Source organism: Girardinichthys multiradiatus, chromosome 6 (assembly GCF_021462225.1).
Source record: "Girardinichthys multiradiatus isolate DD_20200921_A chromosome 6, DD_fGirMul_XY1, whole genome shotgun sequence".
In the NCBI taxonomy this organism is placed as follows: domain Eukaryota; kingdom Metazoa; phylum Chordata; class Actinopteri; order Cyprinodontiformes; family Goodeidae; genus Girardinichthys; species Girardinichthys multiradiatus.
The window spans coordinates 1,848,811-1,864,269 of NC_061799.1; the positions used below are offsets into that span (position 1 = coordinate 1,848,811).

At 40.6% G+C, this 15,459-nt stretch overlaps 1 protein-coding gene across 4 annotated transcripts in view; it reads left to right on the forward strand.

Annotated features, from left to right (window-relative positions):
• exoc3 (exocyst complex component 3) overlaps nucleotides 1-15,459 on the forward strand; it is a 56,922-nt gene that overhangs the window by 11,448 nt on the left and 30,015 nt on the right. For 3 of the 4 annotated variants that reach the window (XM_047368320.1, XM_047368323.1, XM_047368321.1), the window contains exons 5-9: nucleotides 2,288-2,500; nucleotides 13,173-13,351; nucleotides 13,579-13,695; nucleotides 13,867-13,984; nucleotides 14,981-15,106. In XM_047368320.1, the coding sequence (XP_047224276.1) occupies nucleotides 2,288-2,500; nucleotides 13,173-13,351; nucleotides 13,579-13,695; nucleotides 13,867-13,984; nucleotides 14,981-15,106 (753 nt within the window). The remainder of the gene's footprint in view (nucleotides 1-2,287; nucleotides 2,501-13,172; nucleotides 13,352-13,578; nucleotides 13,696-13,866; nucleotides 13,985-14,980; nucleotides 15,107-15,459) is intronic. The other variant, XM_047368322.1, reaches the window with a different exon arrangement.

Consider the following 15,459-nt stretch of genomic DNA (forward strand, 5'->3'; position numbering starts at 1 on the left):
CTTTATTGAGTGTGTCTTGCTAATCGCCAAAGATTTCCCCCTGTTGTCTATTTCATTTGCACAACTGCTGTGAAATTGATTGTCAATCAGTGTTGCTTCCTAAGTGGACAGTTTGATTTCACAGAAGTTTCATTTATTTGTAGTTATATTGTGTTGTTTAAGTGTTCCCTTTATTTTTGTAAGCTGTGTGTGTATATGTATATATCAGAATCAGCTTTATTGCCAAGTTCGTACATACAAGTGAGAAATTTGACTACGGTACACTTTGCTCTTTTGTTCTGTTTTTGCATTACAGAAAATACATATTTACAATGTACAATATACACATATATAATAAAAAGGTATATTTGCAACATCTGTATGCTGTTGTTCTGTACTCTATTGAATGTTCATCAGAGAAACAGCCTGGGGGAAAAAACTGTCTCTGTGGTGGCTGGTTTTAGTGAACAGTGCTCTGTAGCGCCACCTGAAGGTAAAGCTCTGAACAGTTTATGTGCAGGGTGTGTGGGGTCTGCAGAGATTTTAGCAGCTCTTTTCTTGACCCTAGACCTGTATAAGTCCTGGATGGAGGGAAGGTCAGTCCTGATTATTCGTTGCAGTCTGGACGTGTCCTGTTTTGTGGATGAGCCAAACCACACTGAGATGGATGAAGACAGGACAGACTGAATGATGGCAGTGTAGAAGATGACCAGCAGCTCCTGTGGAAGGTTGAACTTCTTGAGTTGCCTCAGGAAGTACAGTCTCTGCTGGGCCTTCTTTCAAACGGTGTCTATGTGTGAAGACCATCTCAGGTCCTCAGAGATGGTGGTTCCTAACAACTTGAAGTGGTCCATGGCCGATACAGTGTTGTTGAGGATGGTGAGGGGGGTGTATGGGGGTGGTGTTCTCCGAAAGTCCACCACCATTTCCACAGTCTTGAGTGGGTTCAGTTCAAGGTAGTTCTGACCGCACCAGTGTACCAGCCGATCCACCTGCTGCCTGTATGCAGACTCACCACCGTCCTGGATCAGTCCAATGACAGTGGTGCCATCTGCAAACTTAAGGAGTTTCACGGACGAGTCCGATGAGGTGCAGTCATTTGTGTACAGGGAGAAGAGGAGTGGGGATAGAACACATCCCTGGGGGGCACCAGTACTTATTGATCTGGATCGAGAGAAGATGCTCCCCAGTCTCACCTGCTGCTGTCGGTCCGTCAGGAAGCTGTTGATCCACTGACAGGTGGAGGCTGAGACGTTGAGCTGGGTGAGCTTCTGGTGGAGGATGTCTGGTATGATGGTGTTGAAGGCCGAGCTGAAGTCTACAAACAGGATCCTGGCGTACGTCCCTGGGTGGTCGAGGTGTTGCAGGATGAAGTGTAGACCTAAGTTAACAGCATCATCTGCCGACCTGTTTGCTCGGTAAGCAAATTGCAGGGGATCCAGTTTCTTGGGAACCGGAATGATGGTGGATCGTTTGAGGCAGGAGGGGACCTCAAATTTCTCCAGTGATTTGTTGAAGATCCTTGTGAAGATCAGAGCGAGTTGATTTGCACAGGCTTTCAGGCATGATGGGGAGACGTTATCAGGTCCTCCAGCTTTCTTTGTTGTCATGCGCTGAAAGAGCCTGTTTACATCTTCCTCGGAGATCTTTAGTGCATGCAGAGGATCTGAAGGTAGGGGGTTGGTTACTTTATGGGAGGAATTTGTTCCTGAATGGGATGTGGAGGGGATGATTTGAGGTGTGAATGGCTTCTTGTCATGTCTGCAGTAGAAAGGTTGTTCTTAAGCTTCTCACTGTAGCTTCTCTTGGCTGCTTTGATCTCCTTTGTTAGTTTGTTCCTGGCCTGCCTGTACTGCGCCCAATCTCCACTGCTTTGAGCTTCTTCCTTATCCCTGCGCAGATTCCTGAGGTGTGGAGTAAACCATAGCTTGTTATTCCCAAAGGTGCAGAAGGTCTTGGTCTGCACACACATGTCCTCACAGAAACTGATGTATGATGTCACCACATCAGTTAGTTGGTTTAGGTCAATGGCTGAAGTTTCAAAAACAGTCCAGTCTGTGCATTCAAAGCAGGCCTGTAGCATCTGCTTTGATTCCTCAGTCCACTTCTTAATAGTGTGAACCTTGGGTTTGGGAGCTCTTAGTCTCTGAGTCACTACATGCATGCATACACACAATATTATATATATATATATATATATATATAATATTGTGTGTATGCATGCATGTAGTCCATTTAGAAAGGTTTTAACCATCAAAACATGACCCAGAGTGTCACGTCATTACATGTTTTTCAAATGTGCTCCAAGGTTCAAGGGCTGTCAGATGAGCTTGCCAAGCAATTATGGATGGTACTGCAGAGGTCCATGGTTACCGTGCGTCGAGACCCTACCATGTTGGTGTCTGTGGTCCGTATCATTGAGCGAGAGGAGAAGCTTGACCGACGGATGGTTGACAGAAAGAAACAGACGGGCTTCATTCCACCTGGGCGACCCAAGCGCTGGAAGGACAAAATGTTTGAGGTCAGAGAAACCTGAATAGATCTATTAATAAATACTTCATAAAAGTTCAAGGTTAAGAATTTTACTGCAACAGTAGGGTCAGAGAAAAGCTTTTCAGGGCCAACAACCAATAAATGTCCAATAAATAAATGTGTTATTGAAAAGGTTAAAAAGCTCTGTGTGGGAGTCTACTGCAGTAAGTCTCTGTATTTCAATAAGATACTGCAACTGTTGGACAAAGTGTTTATTCATGACACTTGGAAATCACAACTAATAGATATTACATTCCAATTAGTCCTTTGCAATATCATTGTTGTATGGACTAATATTGTGACGATAATGTATTGTGTAGCCCTTACTGATGTGTTGGTCTTTCTCATTTTAGAATGAGCTGACGCAGACATCAGGTGCTGATGTAGTTATCCAATCAGAGAAAGCAGTCACCTTTTAAAATAAATGTTGAATAAGCGAGTTGCAGATCTCTGGCTGCGCAGTGCATAATGGGTACAGTCATTTTTTTGGCTACCAAACAACATTTAAAGATGGCGGATAGCAACAAAGAGAACTATGATTTGGACCATTTAATTCACTGGAAAGTTGATGATTTTAAAAAATTTTTGTAGTCGCAGTGGATTGCCTGTTACATTCAAGACTGCATACAGAAATAGGCAGAACCGGAAGGAAGAACTGGCTGCCCTCGCATACGCTGCATCGATCCAAAAGCTGCCGTTGGGAATGACAAAGGATGAGAGAGATGCCTTCAAAAACCATTCCTTGTTGGTAGTCAGAAACAAACAAATTTCTGACCCCTTGAAGGCAGCTGACGGATGGTTGGACGAAGTCCAGGGCCTGAATCTGTGGCCACCTTGCTTATCAGCTGATATTTCAGAGTATTTGCTCAGCAGGGATGAAAAGTTCCTACTCCACCGGCTTTGCAATGATTACAACAGGGGTGTCAAACTTCAATCCCTCGGGGGCCAATGTCCTGCAACGTTTAGATGTGTCACACCTCAAACAAATGGCTGCATTTCCTCCTCAGTATGCAGTCAGGTCTCCAGAGTCCTGCTAATGACCTAATTATTTGATTCAGGTGTATTGAAGCAGAGGAATATCTAAAAGTTGCAGGTTGCTGGCCTTCGAGGACTGGATTACAAGGAAGGTATGTGTGGTGTTTGTTTTGTTAAGTTCACTGTTATGTATTATTTAGTCAACTCAGAGGCAAGAACGATACAGTCAATTACTTGCAAGGGTAGCTCTGCAGTACAGACTACAAAGTGTTGGCACCCCTGTCTCTATTTATACATGCTGGTTCACACACAGTTCAACAAACATTCAGGGTGTGTGTGTGTGTGTGTGTGGTCAGAAAGGTTAGGGTTCATGTGTCTTGATTTTAAGCAGAGAGAGAGTGAGTGAGGACTCGTACCAGTCCCTAGATGTTGCTGATAAAAGCATAACTCACTCTTTCAACCTATCTCGCTTTCTGTGACATGTACAGGTCCTTCTCAAAATATTAGCATATTGTGATAAAGTTCATTATTTTCCATAATGTAATGATGAAAATTTAACATTCATATACTTTAGTTTCATTGCACACTAACTGAAATATTTCAGGTCTTTTATTGTCTTAATACGGATGATTTTGGCATACAGCTCATGAAAACCCAAAATTCCTATCTCACAAAATTAGCATATTTCATCCGACCAATAAAAGAAAAGTGTTTTTAATACAAAAAACGTCAACCTTCAAATAATCATGTACAGTTATGCACTCAATACTTGGTCGGGAATCCTTTGGCAGAAATGACTGCTTCAATGCGGCGTGGCATGGAGGCAATCAGCCTGTGGCACTGCTGAGGTCTTATGGAGGCCCAGGATGCTTTGATAGCGGCCTTTAGCTCATCCAGAGTGTTGGGTCTTGAGTCTCTCAACGTTCTCTTCATAATATCCCACAGATTCTCTATGGGGTTCAGGTCAGGAGAGTTGGCAGGCCAATTGAGCACAGTGATACCATGGTCAGTAAACCATTTACCAGTGGTTTTGGCACTGTGAGCAGGTGCCAGGTCGTGCTGAAATATGAAATCTTCATCTCCATAAAGCTTTTCAGCAGATGGAAGCATGAAGTGCTCCAAAATCTCCTGATAGCTAGCTGCATTGACCCTGCCCTTGATAAAACACAGTGGACCAACACCAGCAGCTGACACGGCACCCCAGACCATCACTGACTGTGGGTACTTGGCACTGGACTTCTGGCATTTTGGCATTTCCTTCTCCCCGGTCTTCCTCCAGACTCTGGCACCTTGATTTCCGAATGACATGCAGAATTTGCTTTCATCCGAAAAAAGTACTTTGGACCACTGAGCAACAGTCCAGTGCTGCTTCTCTGTAGCCCAGGTCAGGCGCTTCTGCCGCTGTTTCTGGTTCAAAAGTGGCTTGACCTGGGGAATGCGGCACCTGTAGCCCATTTCCTGCACACGCCTGTGCACGGTGGTTCTGGATGTTTCTACTCCAGACTCAGTCCACTGCTTCCGCAGGTCCCCCAAGGTCTGGAATCGGCCCTTCTCCACAATCTTCCTCAGGGTCCGGTCACCTCTTCTCGTTGTGCACCGTTTTCTGCCACACTTTTTCCTTCCCACAGACTTCCCACTGAGGTGCCTTGATACAGCACTCTGGGAACAGCCTATTCGTACAGAAATTTATTTCTGTGTCTTACCCTCTTGCTTGAGGGTGTCAATAGTGGCCTTCTGGACAGCAGTCAGGTCGGCAGTCTTACCCATGATTGGGATTTTGAGTGATGAACCAGGCTGGGAGTTTTAAAGGCCCCAGGAATCTTTTGCAGGTGTTTAGAGTTAATTCGTTGATTCAGATGATTAGGTTCATAGCTCGTTTAGAGACCCTTTTAATGATATGCTAATTTTGTGAGATAGGAATTTTGGGTTTTCATGAGCTGTATGCCAAAATCTTCTGTATTAAGACAATAAAAGACCTGAAATATTTCAGTTAGTGTGCAATGAATCTAAAATATATGAATGTTACATTTTCATCATGACATTATGGAAAATAATGAACTTTATCACAATATGCTAATATTTTGAGAAGGACCAGTAAGGAGGGAAAGACACTTAGAGCAGACATGAGTGATAAACAATACAAAAGTTTTCAAACCCCTAACAGTCCCCCCTTTTTTTATCACGAATATAGTCATGATTAAATACAAATAAAAGAAAACACTGTGTGAGCACAAACCCATGGACGGAAAGCAGATTATATTGTGGGAAAAATACTCACACGCCCCTCCCCCCAAGGGGCATGGTAGATTACAACAATAATAAAACAATATAATAAATCAAAGAAAACAAAATGTAATAAAAGTAAAATAACTAAAACAAGCCTTGTTCATGTTGTCAGTGTACTCTGTCTCATTTCACTTAAATAGCAACTTCTTTCGATTTTCTGCTATAAAGTCAATTTATGAGGTACAATTATGAGTACACTCAGGCATCAAAGATATTTTCATTTACAACATGTCATCATAGGAGTAGTGGTCTTTATTTTGTAGCTCGGTGAAATAAACCTTTTCTGTGTCTTCATAGTCATCTACCTTTGGGTTCAGTGTGGTGTCAACATTTACACAGTATTTAAAGAGTATGTGGGTGTTATCTCAACTTAAAAGAGTTTGTGCTTTACGACCCTAAACCGTCCTCGGGTCAGGGGTAATAAAAATACTTCCAATACCAATCATTAGCATCAGAACAGAACATCTTCCATTTAACTGCATCGTGACCTTGACGTGGAATGTCATTTCTTCTGATACTGAAAACAAATTATAAACAAAACTCAAAAATCTTGCTGTCTCTCCTGAGTGGCTTCAAGCTGCCCTGTTACCAGTCTGGTACAGGTGGGCGGTCGTAAGAAGCTCCTCTAGAAATATGTTTAGAAATAGGAACTCTAACCTGCTGGAAGTTAGGCTTCCATAGTCCAACTAAACAACGGTGGAAATGAACACATTTCAAATTTGTACCATAATGATGGATATCAAGCAATAAACATGAAAGTTAGATAAAAACAGACGAGATTTCCTCCTCAGAGTCAGTTTTGCTGTCAAAGTGGGAGAAAAGAATTTGGCTGACCCTTGCTGTCCGGAGCGCCTAGTAGCCACCAAATGTTATGAAGGAGAATAAGCATCATGGCGCATGTTTGACTGTCTCTCTGTTGCAGACGTCACCAGTCCATCATCCAGAGAAAGGTTATGTGCAAATGTGTAGAGGTCTTCCCTGTATGTTTCCTATGTGTCTCTCACTGTGGTGTGTGTGCAGTGAGGCAAATGACCTTATGATTTCTAGTTTTCAGGCAATGCGATGGCCTTAAGTAGATTCTGAAATAACGTTGCACTGCCCAAGAGATTATTGTGCCCCTTGTAAGAACAGTGTTCTTCAACCACCTCTTCAATCACTCGCCAGTGATCAGCTTACAGTTCTTGGTCTTGTGGTGGTCCGCTGTCCTCACACCTTTCAGGCTGTGGATGATCCAGTTGGAAGATGACTTGTGTCCTGGAAGCCAGATGAAGCTGGATGAGCTTTCCTGCAGCTTTCCTGGGTGCCTAGTAGGATCTGATATGGGCCATTCCAGCGCTGGACTTCCTGTGTTTCCTCCTAGATTCTCTGATCAGAATCCAGTCGCCAGGAATAAAGGACTGGAGGGTGGAAGTGGCTGTTTCTGGTAATGCAGCCTTCACCGTCTCTGAAACTTGAGAAAACACAGTGGACAGGTTTTGACAGTAAAACAACATCCTATCTTCACACAAAGATGTGGAAGAAAATGATCTTGGCAATAACTCCACGTTACTTTATTCTGACATTCCCCTCTTCTGGCGCAGGGTCCTACCCATGCGACAATCCAGCAAAAGGTTTGAACAAGAATGTTCTAGTACCCAAGATCACATTACATAGAACCAAAGAAATGAATTCTGACATAACTATGTGTCTCTATGAATTTAACAAAAGCAACATAAATAAAATCCAGATATTTTTAACTGTAACTCAGTTCCATTAACAATAAAACACAAACTTCAGTCATTGTACAGTTCATCAATATTTCACTTAGAAATAAGTCACATATCATCCTGATTTGTCTTGTATGAGGATAAGTATTAGATCAATGGAAATCTAATGTAATTTTGATGCATACACTCTACAAATTAAATCTAATAAATAATTCCCACCAAGTATAAAGTCATAAGTCAGATTCTTTATCAAAATTATATCCCTTACTTTTGGCATATCTTGAACTGTCAGCTAGCTTAATGGCACCAGGGAAACTTCCAATTTAATAAATCACCAATGATTCTGCATGTAAAACTAATTCTTCAAATTAGTTTAAACTATTTCATTAACCTTTTAATAGTAAAACACCTAAATCTAAATGTCATGCTACATCCTTTATCATTATACAAAAACATGTTTTTAAGGTAACAATCACTACAAGCCTTTGGATTCTATTGTATTAAAACTCAAGAAGGGAGGTGCTGAGCGTTACCATGAAAGCAAAGGTGTGAACCAATCTGGTAAGTGGGCGGAGTCAGACAGAACTAACCTCTGATTGGCAGCCTATGGGCGGACCCACAGTTTCTACATTCAAACCCATCTTAGTGAACCTTAAACTACAAAATTGTTAACATTCACCTACCTCAGAAACAAGCTGCTTCTTAACTCTCCTGAAAACTCAAAGTTTAATCAATCTGGGATTTAGAAACATTATTCTAAACATGGATTATTTTGTCATGCAACATATAAACAAACATTCATTCCAACAAAACAAAGACAAAACATCAAAGACAGACAAATGGCCAAATTTTAAGCTTCAAGAATTCAAAGACATTTTTAACAATCTCTTTTCAGAATATGTTTTCTCAACCATATTTTTTATTGCTGTAATTGATCCATTTTGTTATAACAATCTTCAGGATCCTTTTTAAGATGGGTGCACATAATCCAAAGAGATCTCAAACTATTTAGAAGCACAGCAACAGTTTTCTCTTAAATGAATCGAAATTCACTGATGCTGAAACCTTTTGCCAATTCTTTGTACTGTAACTCTATAATAATAACTACAATCCTGAGAGTTATTGTAATAATTCTTTTTGTTTTGCTCAATTTGATCGCATCTGCATTCAAGAATTTCTCTGCTCAGGTTAAATGCAAAGAAGTATTTTAAGCCGGCGTTGACATTTTATGGTATACCCAAACTAAACAAAAACTGCACTGTTTGACTTAATCAGAAATTAAGATAAGAAGCTTGACTCCAAACTGGACTTTTTCCAACATAGTGTTTCAAAGGGAGTACACACATAATTTTCCTTAATTTGGCTATTTAAATTTTGTGAGTTGGGGAGAACTTATTACAAGAACCCCTCTGTTACAATCCAAATGCTGATAAATGTTCCAATATTTTATCTCTTAGTAATCTGAAATTACCTTGTGTACCTTTCTACTCCTATGTATTCTTTTAATCTTTAAACCCTAAGAAATCAAACAAGGAGACTGGAGTTTGAGCCGACCATCCTCTTTAGTTTGAGAGGGCCTTTATTTCTGTTCTTTTCCTAAAATGAAGGATTTTACTTATCTTTATTCCGTTATACAAGTCCTAACCTTGGTTCCAAAACAAAACTCTTCAACCCCAATCTGTGTTCCCCAGAATAGAAATCTTATTATTATTGCATTTCAAAACCACCAAATGACTGGAACCCCTCATTGGCTTAGATCTATTTTAATAGGTGATCGGTCTACTTTAATTAAGTATTATAATTTTATGGACCCAAAATCTATGGCTTGCGGGCTTCAGGAGTCCAGGAACCACAGGTTGAGTACTACTGCATTGAACAATGGTGTTGGCTCTCTTGGAGGATTGGCTAAATATCCCCAGACCTGTTAGTGTATTATTTCTGCTTGGACAATAATTAGATTTAAAAATCACTAGTTCACAGCTCCCAATTTACCTTAGATCATATTTGCTCCTATCCCAGTTCATAAGAAGCTTCAGACAAACATTATGCTAAAAAGCCAAAAACAAAACAAAAACCAGATCTGTTTTAAAATAAAGAAAAAGCATGCTTAAAAACTTGGTACTGTGGTGGAAAATAACTCCATGGTTCTGAAGGCCTTTTCATGCAGAGTCTTTTAGGAAACATGAGATTAGTTTAATTTTTGTGTGGTACCACTGTCCAATCAGATTCTTTCTAAATAACCCCATTTTTCATTCTCATTTTAAAGGTTTGTTTTACCAAGGAAAATGTGTTTAACAAAACCAATTACTCTCAAAAGTCTTAAGAGTTTTAGCTGGTGATATCTTAGAAAACAACAAGTGTTTTAATATTTCTATGCAACACAGAACTGATTAGGTTTCCTTTCCTTCTCCAAAGGGAGAAAAAAGAACCTGCAGAACCAAACCTTTCATAGTTTTTGTCAGGATCTGATATAAGGTACAGTGTAAATCAACATGCTGCATGAATCAGAAGAGGGAAGAAAAAATAACCTAATATAACCTCTTCCCAGCAGCTGCTGTGAAAACAATGAATTTGTACTTTCCATAAGCGTCAGTTAGCACTTGCGGACGAAAACTGCACCCCACTGTAAGTACTGTGTCAGAGACTGTATGAAGACCATCTGCAGTAAAACTAAGCCTGTTTTAATGAGGTCTCTACCCATTAGATTTATGGGATACAAACTCTGACAACAGAAAATAATACCTGAAAGAGACCCATCAGGTGTTACGCATGCAATGGGTTTTGAAAATGCTCCTTCATGAGATCTGTCCTGAGAATGACATAGAAACACATCGTTACTGCTGACTTTTGGAGATGTTGTAACTTCCTCTGCTTTTTAATAACTAGAATAATTGACCCTGAATATTCCACGACGAAAGATAACTTGCTTCTCTAAAAGAATTAACCGGAAAGTATCAAATGAGCTAAGTTATCACCCTTTTGAAGATACTTTTCTAACCCTAAAATAATATTTTAACCTGCGATATCTGTCAACGTCAAGCAAGCGTATCACATGAGCAGCGGTTAATAAGCGTTCTTCGTTGCAGAAAATAGGAAAAGATTTATGCAAATGTGTGTGTGTTTGTACGTTACCCCCATCAGTTTCTTTATCGCTCCAGAGTCAGACTGTCAAGGCACACAGTCCTCTATCAGTCCAAAAACAACCCAAGCCTTTCAGGTGTGTTGGTGGGACATTCTGGGACTTCTGAGTTTCGTTCTGGTAGAAACTCACACTGTGATTTGCAGCAGCAGGCAGGCTCCCTCTCTTTCAGGCCATGCTGGAGAAGCGTCTCTGGCGGAGTAGCCATGAGAACGGCAGGTTTCTAAAGTCCAGACTCAAAAACGCAGATGTTGCACTCAAATCCCATATACAGGTCCTTCTCAAAATATTAGCATATTGTGATAAAGTTCATTATTTTCCATAATGTCATGATGAAAATTTAACATTCATATATTTTGGATTCATTGCACACTAACTGAAATATTTCAGGTCTTTTATTGTCTGAATACGGATGATTTTGGCATACAGCTCATGAAAACCCAAAATTCCTATCTCACAAAATTAGCATATCATTAAAAGGGTCTCTAAACGAGCTATGAACCTAATCATCTGAATCAACGAGTTAACTCTAAACACCTGCAAAAGATTCCTGAGGCCTTTAAAACTCCCAGCCTGGTTCATCACTCAAAACCCCAATTATGGGTAAGACTGCCGACCTGACTGCTGTCCAGAAGGCCACTATTGACACCCTCAAGCAAGATGGTAAGACACAGAGGGTTAGGGTTAACCCCTAACCCTAACCTTGTGGGAAGGAAAAAGTGTGGCAGAAAACGCTGCACAATGAGAAGAGGTGACCGGACCCTGAGGAAGATTGTGGAGAAGGGTCGATTCCAGACCTTGGGGGACCTGTGGAAGCAATGGACTGAGTCTGGAGTAGAAACATCCAGAGCCACCGTGCACAGGCGTGTGCAGGAAATGGGCTACAGGTGCCGCATTCCCCAGGTCAAGCCACTTTTGAACCAGAAACAGCGGCAGAAGCGCCTGACCTGGGCTACAGAGAAGCAGCACTGGACTGTTGCTCAGTGGTCCAAAGTACTTTTTTCGGATGAAAGCAAATTCTGCATGTCATTCGGAAATCAAGGTGCCAGAGTCTGGAGGAAGACCGGGGAGAAGGAAATGCCAAAATGCCAGAAGTCCAGTGTCAAGTACCCACAGTCAGTGATGGTCTGGGGTGCTATGTCAGCTCCTGGTGTTGGTCCACTGTGTTTTATCAAGGGCAGGGTCAATGCAGCTAGCTATCAGGAGATTTTGGAGCACTTCATGCTTCCATCTGCTGAAAAGCTTTATGGAGATGAAGATTTAATTTTTCAGCACGACCCGGCACCTGCTCACAGTGCCAAAACCACTGGTAAATGGTTTACTGACCATGGTATCACTGTGCTCAATTGGCCTGCCAACTCTCCTGACCTGAACCCCATAGAGAATCTGTGGGATATTGTGAAGAGAACGTTGAGAGACTCAAGACCCAACACTCTGGATGATCTAAAGGCCGCTATCAAAGCATCCTGGGCCTCCATAAGACCTCAGCAGTGCCACAGGCTGATTGCCTCCATGCCACGCCGCATTGAAGCAGTCATTTCTGCCAAAGGATTCCCGACCAAGTATTGAGTGCATAACTGTACATGATTATTTGAAGGTTGACGTTTTTTGTATTAAAAACACTTTTCTTTTATTGGTCGGATGAAATATGCTAATTTTGTGAGATAGGAATCTTGGGTTTTCATGAGCTGTATGCCAAAATCATTCGTATTAAGACAATAAAAGACCTGAAATATTTCAGTTAGCGTGCAATGAATCTAAAATATATGAATGTTATATTTTCATCATTACATTATGGAAAATAATGAACTTCATCACAATATGCTAATATTTTGAGAAGGACCTGTATACCCTCCAAGGGGAAATTTTGTCTAGGCTTTTACAGCCGACCATCTAAAGCGATTTTGTATGTTCTAGTGATAGAATGTTGTTTGTATTAAAATAGCAAGTTTTGTGAGTCCTGTAAATAAAAGCTACCAGCAGCAAGTTGATATTTATTTTGGTTGGATCAGGGCTCATAATTCATCATGCTGTATTCTAGTCAACTGGCCCAAGTTTTGAACAGACCCAGAATAAATAAGAATTCAGTGCAATAAAATGCTTCAAGATAATAGGAGTTTGGTTAACTTTTTTGATTAACTTTTATACATTTTGAGCATTGTATGACCATTTATCTCCATAAGTTTTGAAAATGCTTAAACTTTGGTGTATATGTTTTAGTTTTTTAATTGTAGTTGAGCATGGATTCAAATTAATTACTTTACAGAGTCAAGGTGAAAGTAAGTATAAAATAGGTGTATGATTTAGTGTCTCTTGTGAAGAAACTGTGGCTCGATTCAAAGCATGATGTGACTTCATCAGGTCTGGCTTTAGAGGTGCAATGTAAAAGGGGTTGTTGTCCCTAACGATGCATTATTTTTATTGCCTGCTGAGGAACTCTCTCAGGTTCAAATAAACTGACTCTTCATGATCTTTTATTGGTTCTTGTTAATCCAGTTCCTATTCTCCTTCCTTAGACCATTCCTAATTGCTCAGTGTGACCTTCTGCTCCTCAGATGTTGGAAGGTACTGTCAGCACCCGCATTGAGGGCACCCAGGCAGTGACCAGAGAGACTGATAAAATGTGGCTCGTTCGTCTGCTGGAAATAACCAGGAAATATGTTCTGGATGACCTTATTGTTGTCAAAAACCTTATGGTGCAGTGCTTCCCTCCACACTACAACACCTTCAACAGGTGATGGATTCTGAAATATCTTCATTGTAAACACTATAGAAAATGTTGTTCTGGTGATAGGAAGTAAATAGTATTTTAGCAGTTCCTTTGTAAAGCCACTGACGTGGCTTTTACAAAATAGTTGTCAGCTATAAACATGGATGTTAAATTGTGGTTTTAAATGACTTAATTTATGTGATTTCACTTTCTCAGGAAGGTGTTTGCTAAATTTCTGGATGTATTTATAGATTTTTCAGCCTCTATCACAATGCTGTGTCCACACGTGTAAAGGAGCTGACTTTGGAGGACTTGGAAGCTAATGAAATTGTGTCACTGCTAACATGGGTTCTCAACACTTACAAGAGGTTAGTTTGTTCATTGAGCCTATATACACTTGCAACACAAGACATTATTCAAGCTGCTTATCATTTCTAGTCCCTGCTGTACTGTATTCATTGTAGCTTATTGTCACACAGCAAACTGTTTTTTGGAAGTACTTTATTGTTTTACACGGTGGATATGTGTATGTTGTACAGTGTGGAAATGATGGGGCATCCAGATCTCTGTTCAGAGTTTGACATCAATCAGCTGGAGCCGCTGCTGCTACAGGAAGTAGTGGATAACCTGCTTAGCAAATACGTGAAGACGTTTACAGTAAGCGTCACACTAACAGAAGCATTCTGCTGTGTTTGCACCTCTGGTCCACATGCAAACTGAGCTTTTCAAACTAGCTTCTCAAAGTAACAAGAACAGCTGTGGTGTATATGTGTTCTACTGGATATCTGGAGATTAGTAAAGTTAGTGTTAGAATGTATTTTTTGCTGGAATCCACCTTTTGTGGTTTTGTTTTTTTCCACCTTCTTTCCATTCATTTTAATGTAGTTATTACCTGAGAGGAAAGGGTGGATGGTGTCCAAGATAAAATGAGATTTCACTGTGATTTTTGTTTTTATTAACTGTCCTGCTGCCTTCTTGGCCAGGTCTCTCTACTTGTAAAAATGATTTTTTTTGTTTCTCAATGGGATTAACCTGGTTAAATAATGTTTTGAGCTTTTTTTCTTTGTCAGCTGCTTCTCAGGCCATGTTTAGGTCATATTCGCTTCACTGTTGACAGTGACAATGGTGTATCCACATAATCCAGTTCATGACAGTCTTGAGCTTTTGTGGTTGTTTCATCTGAGAGGGCCATGTGAGTCACATGAGTAAAACCTAAACACAATTGGGTGTTCCAACAGGAGAATGATCCCAAACATTCATCAGAACTGGTTGGGAATTGATGGTTCCAGGTGACATGAAGCCTCTGTAATGCCTCAACGTCAAACCTGAAAAAAGATTTTGGACTACCTGAGTTTCTGCCAAGACCAACCAATTTAAATGACTGGATAATAAGTGGATTTAAACATTTGACTGGCAATGTGGTGATAACACCTGCTGTTAAAGAATGGGTACTGCAGCCTTTTTACAACTGCTTACTGTGGTGTTTTGACTGTTGGCTTAACCTCACCTGTATTTTAGTTCAAATTTAACACCTTGCCTTGTGCTGCCTTCTTATAACTCACATGCTGTATACTGATTCTTGTTTTTTTATAAACACAAAGCCATGTTTGTGTGAAGTGTGTTCAAATGTGTTTTGATCGTCTATGTCTCCAGTCTAATATAACAGGTTGGCTGCGAAAGGCCTTGGAAACAGATAAGAAAGACTGGCTGAAAGAAACTGAGCCTGAGGCAGACCAAGACGGATACTACCAGACCACGCTGCCAGCCATCGTCTTTCAGGTAACGGAATCCTGCATTAGAGAGGACTGTGAGTCAGTGAGGAGAGTAGTCGTCTTGCTATCAGAAAGTTGTGGGTTTGATTTCAGCTTCCTGCGGCCACATGTCGATGTACCCCTGGGCAAGGCACGTGGTAGTGGATGAGGATGGATGGGGTACAGGTACATTTTAGAACATTAGAATATTGTGAAACAGGTAAATATTTAATGTGACTCATTTCTGCAAAAGAAACTGATATTAGTTTATTACAGTGAGTTAAATATTTCAAGCCTTTATGTCTTGTATTTCTGATTATTATGGCTTACAGAAAATGAAAACCCAGAATGTGTGAAAATGAGAACCCTAACACTGCTATT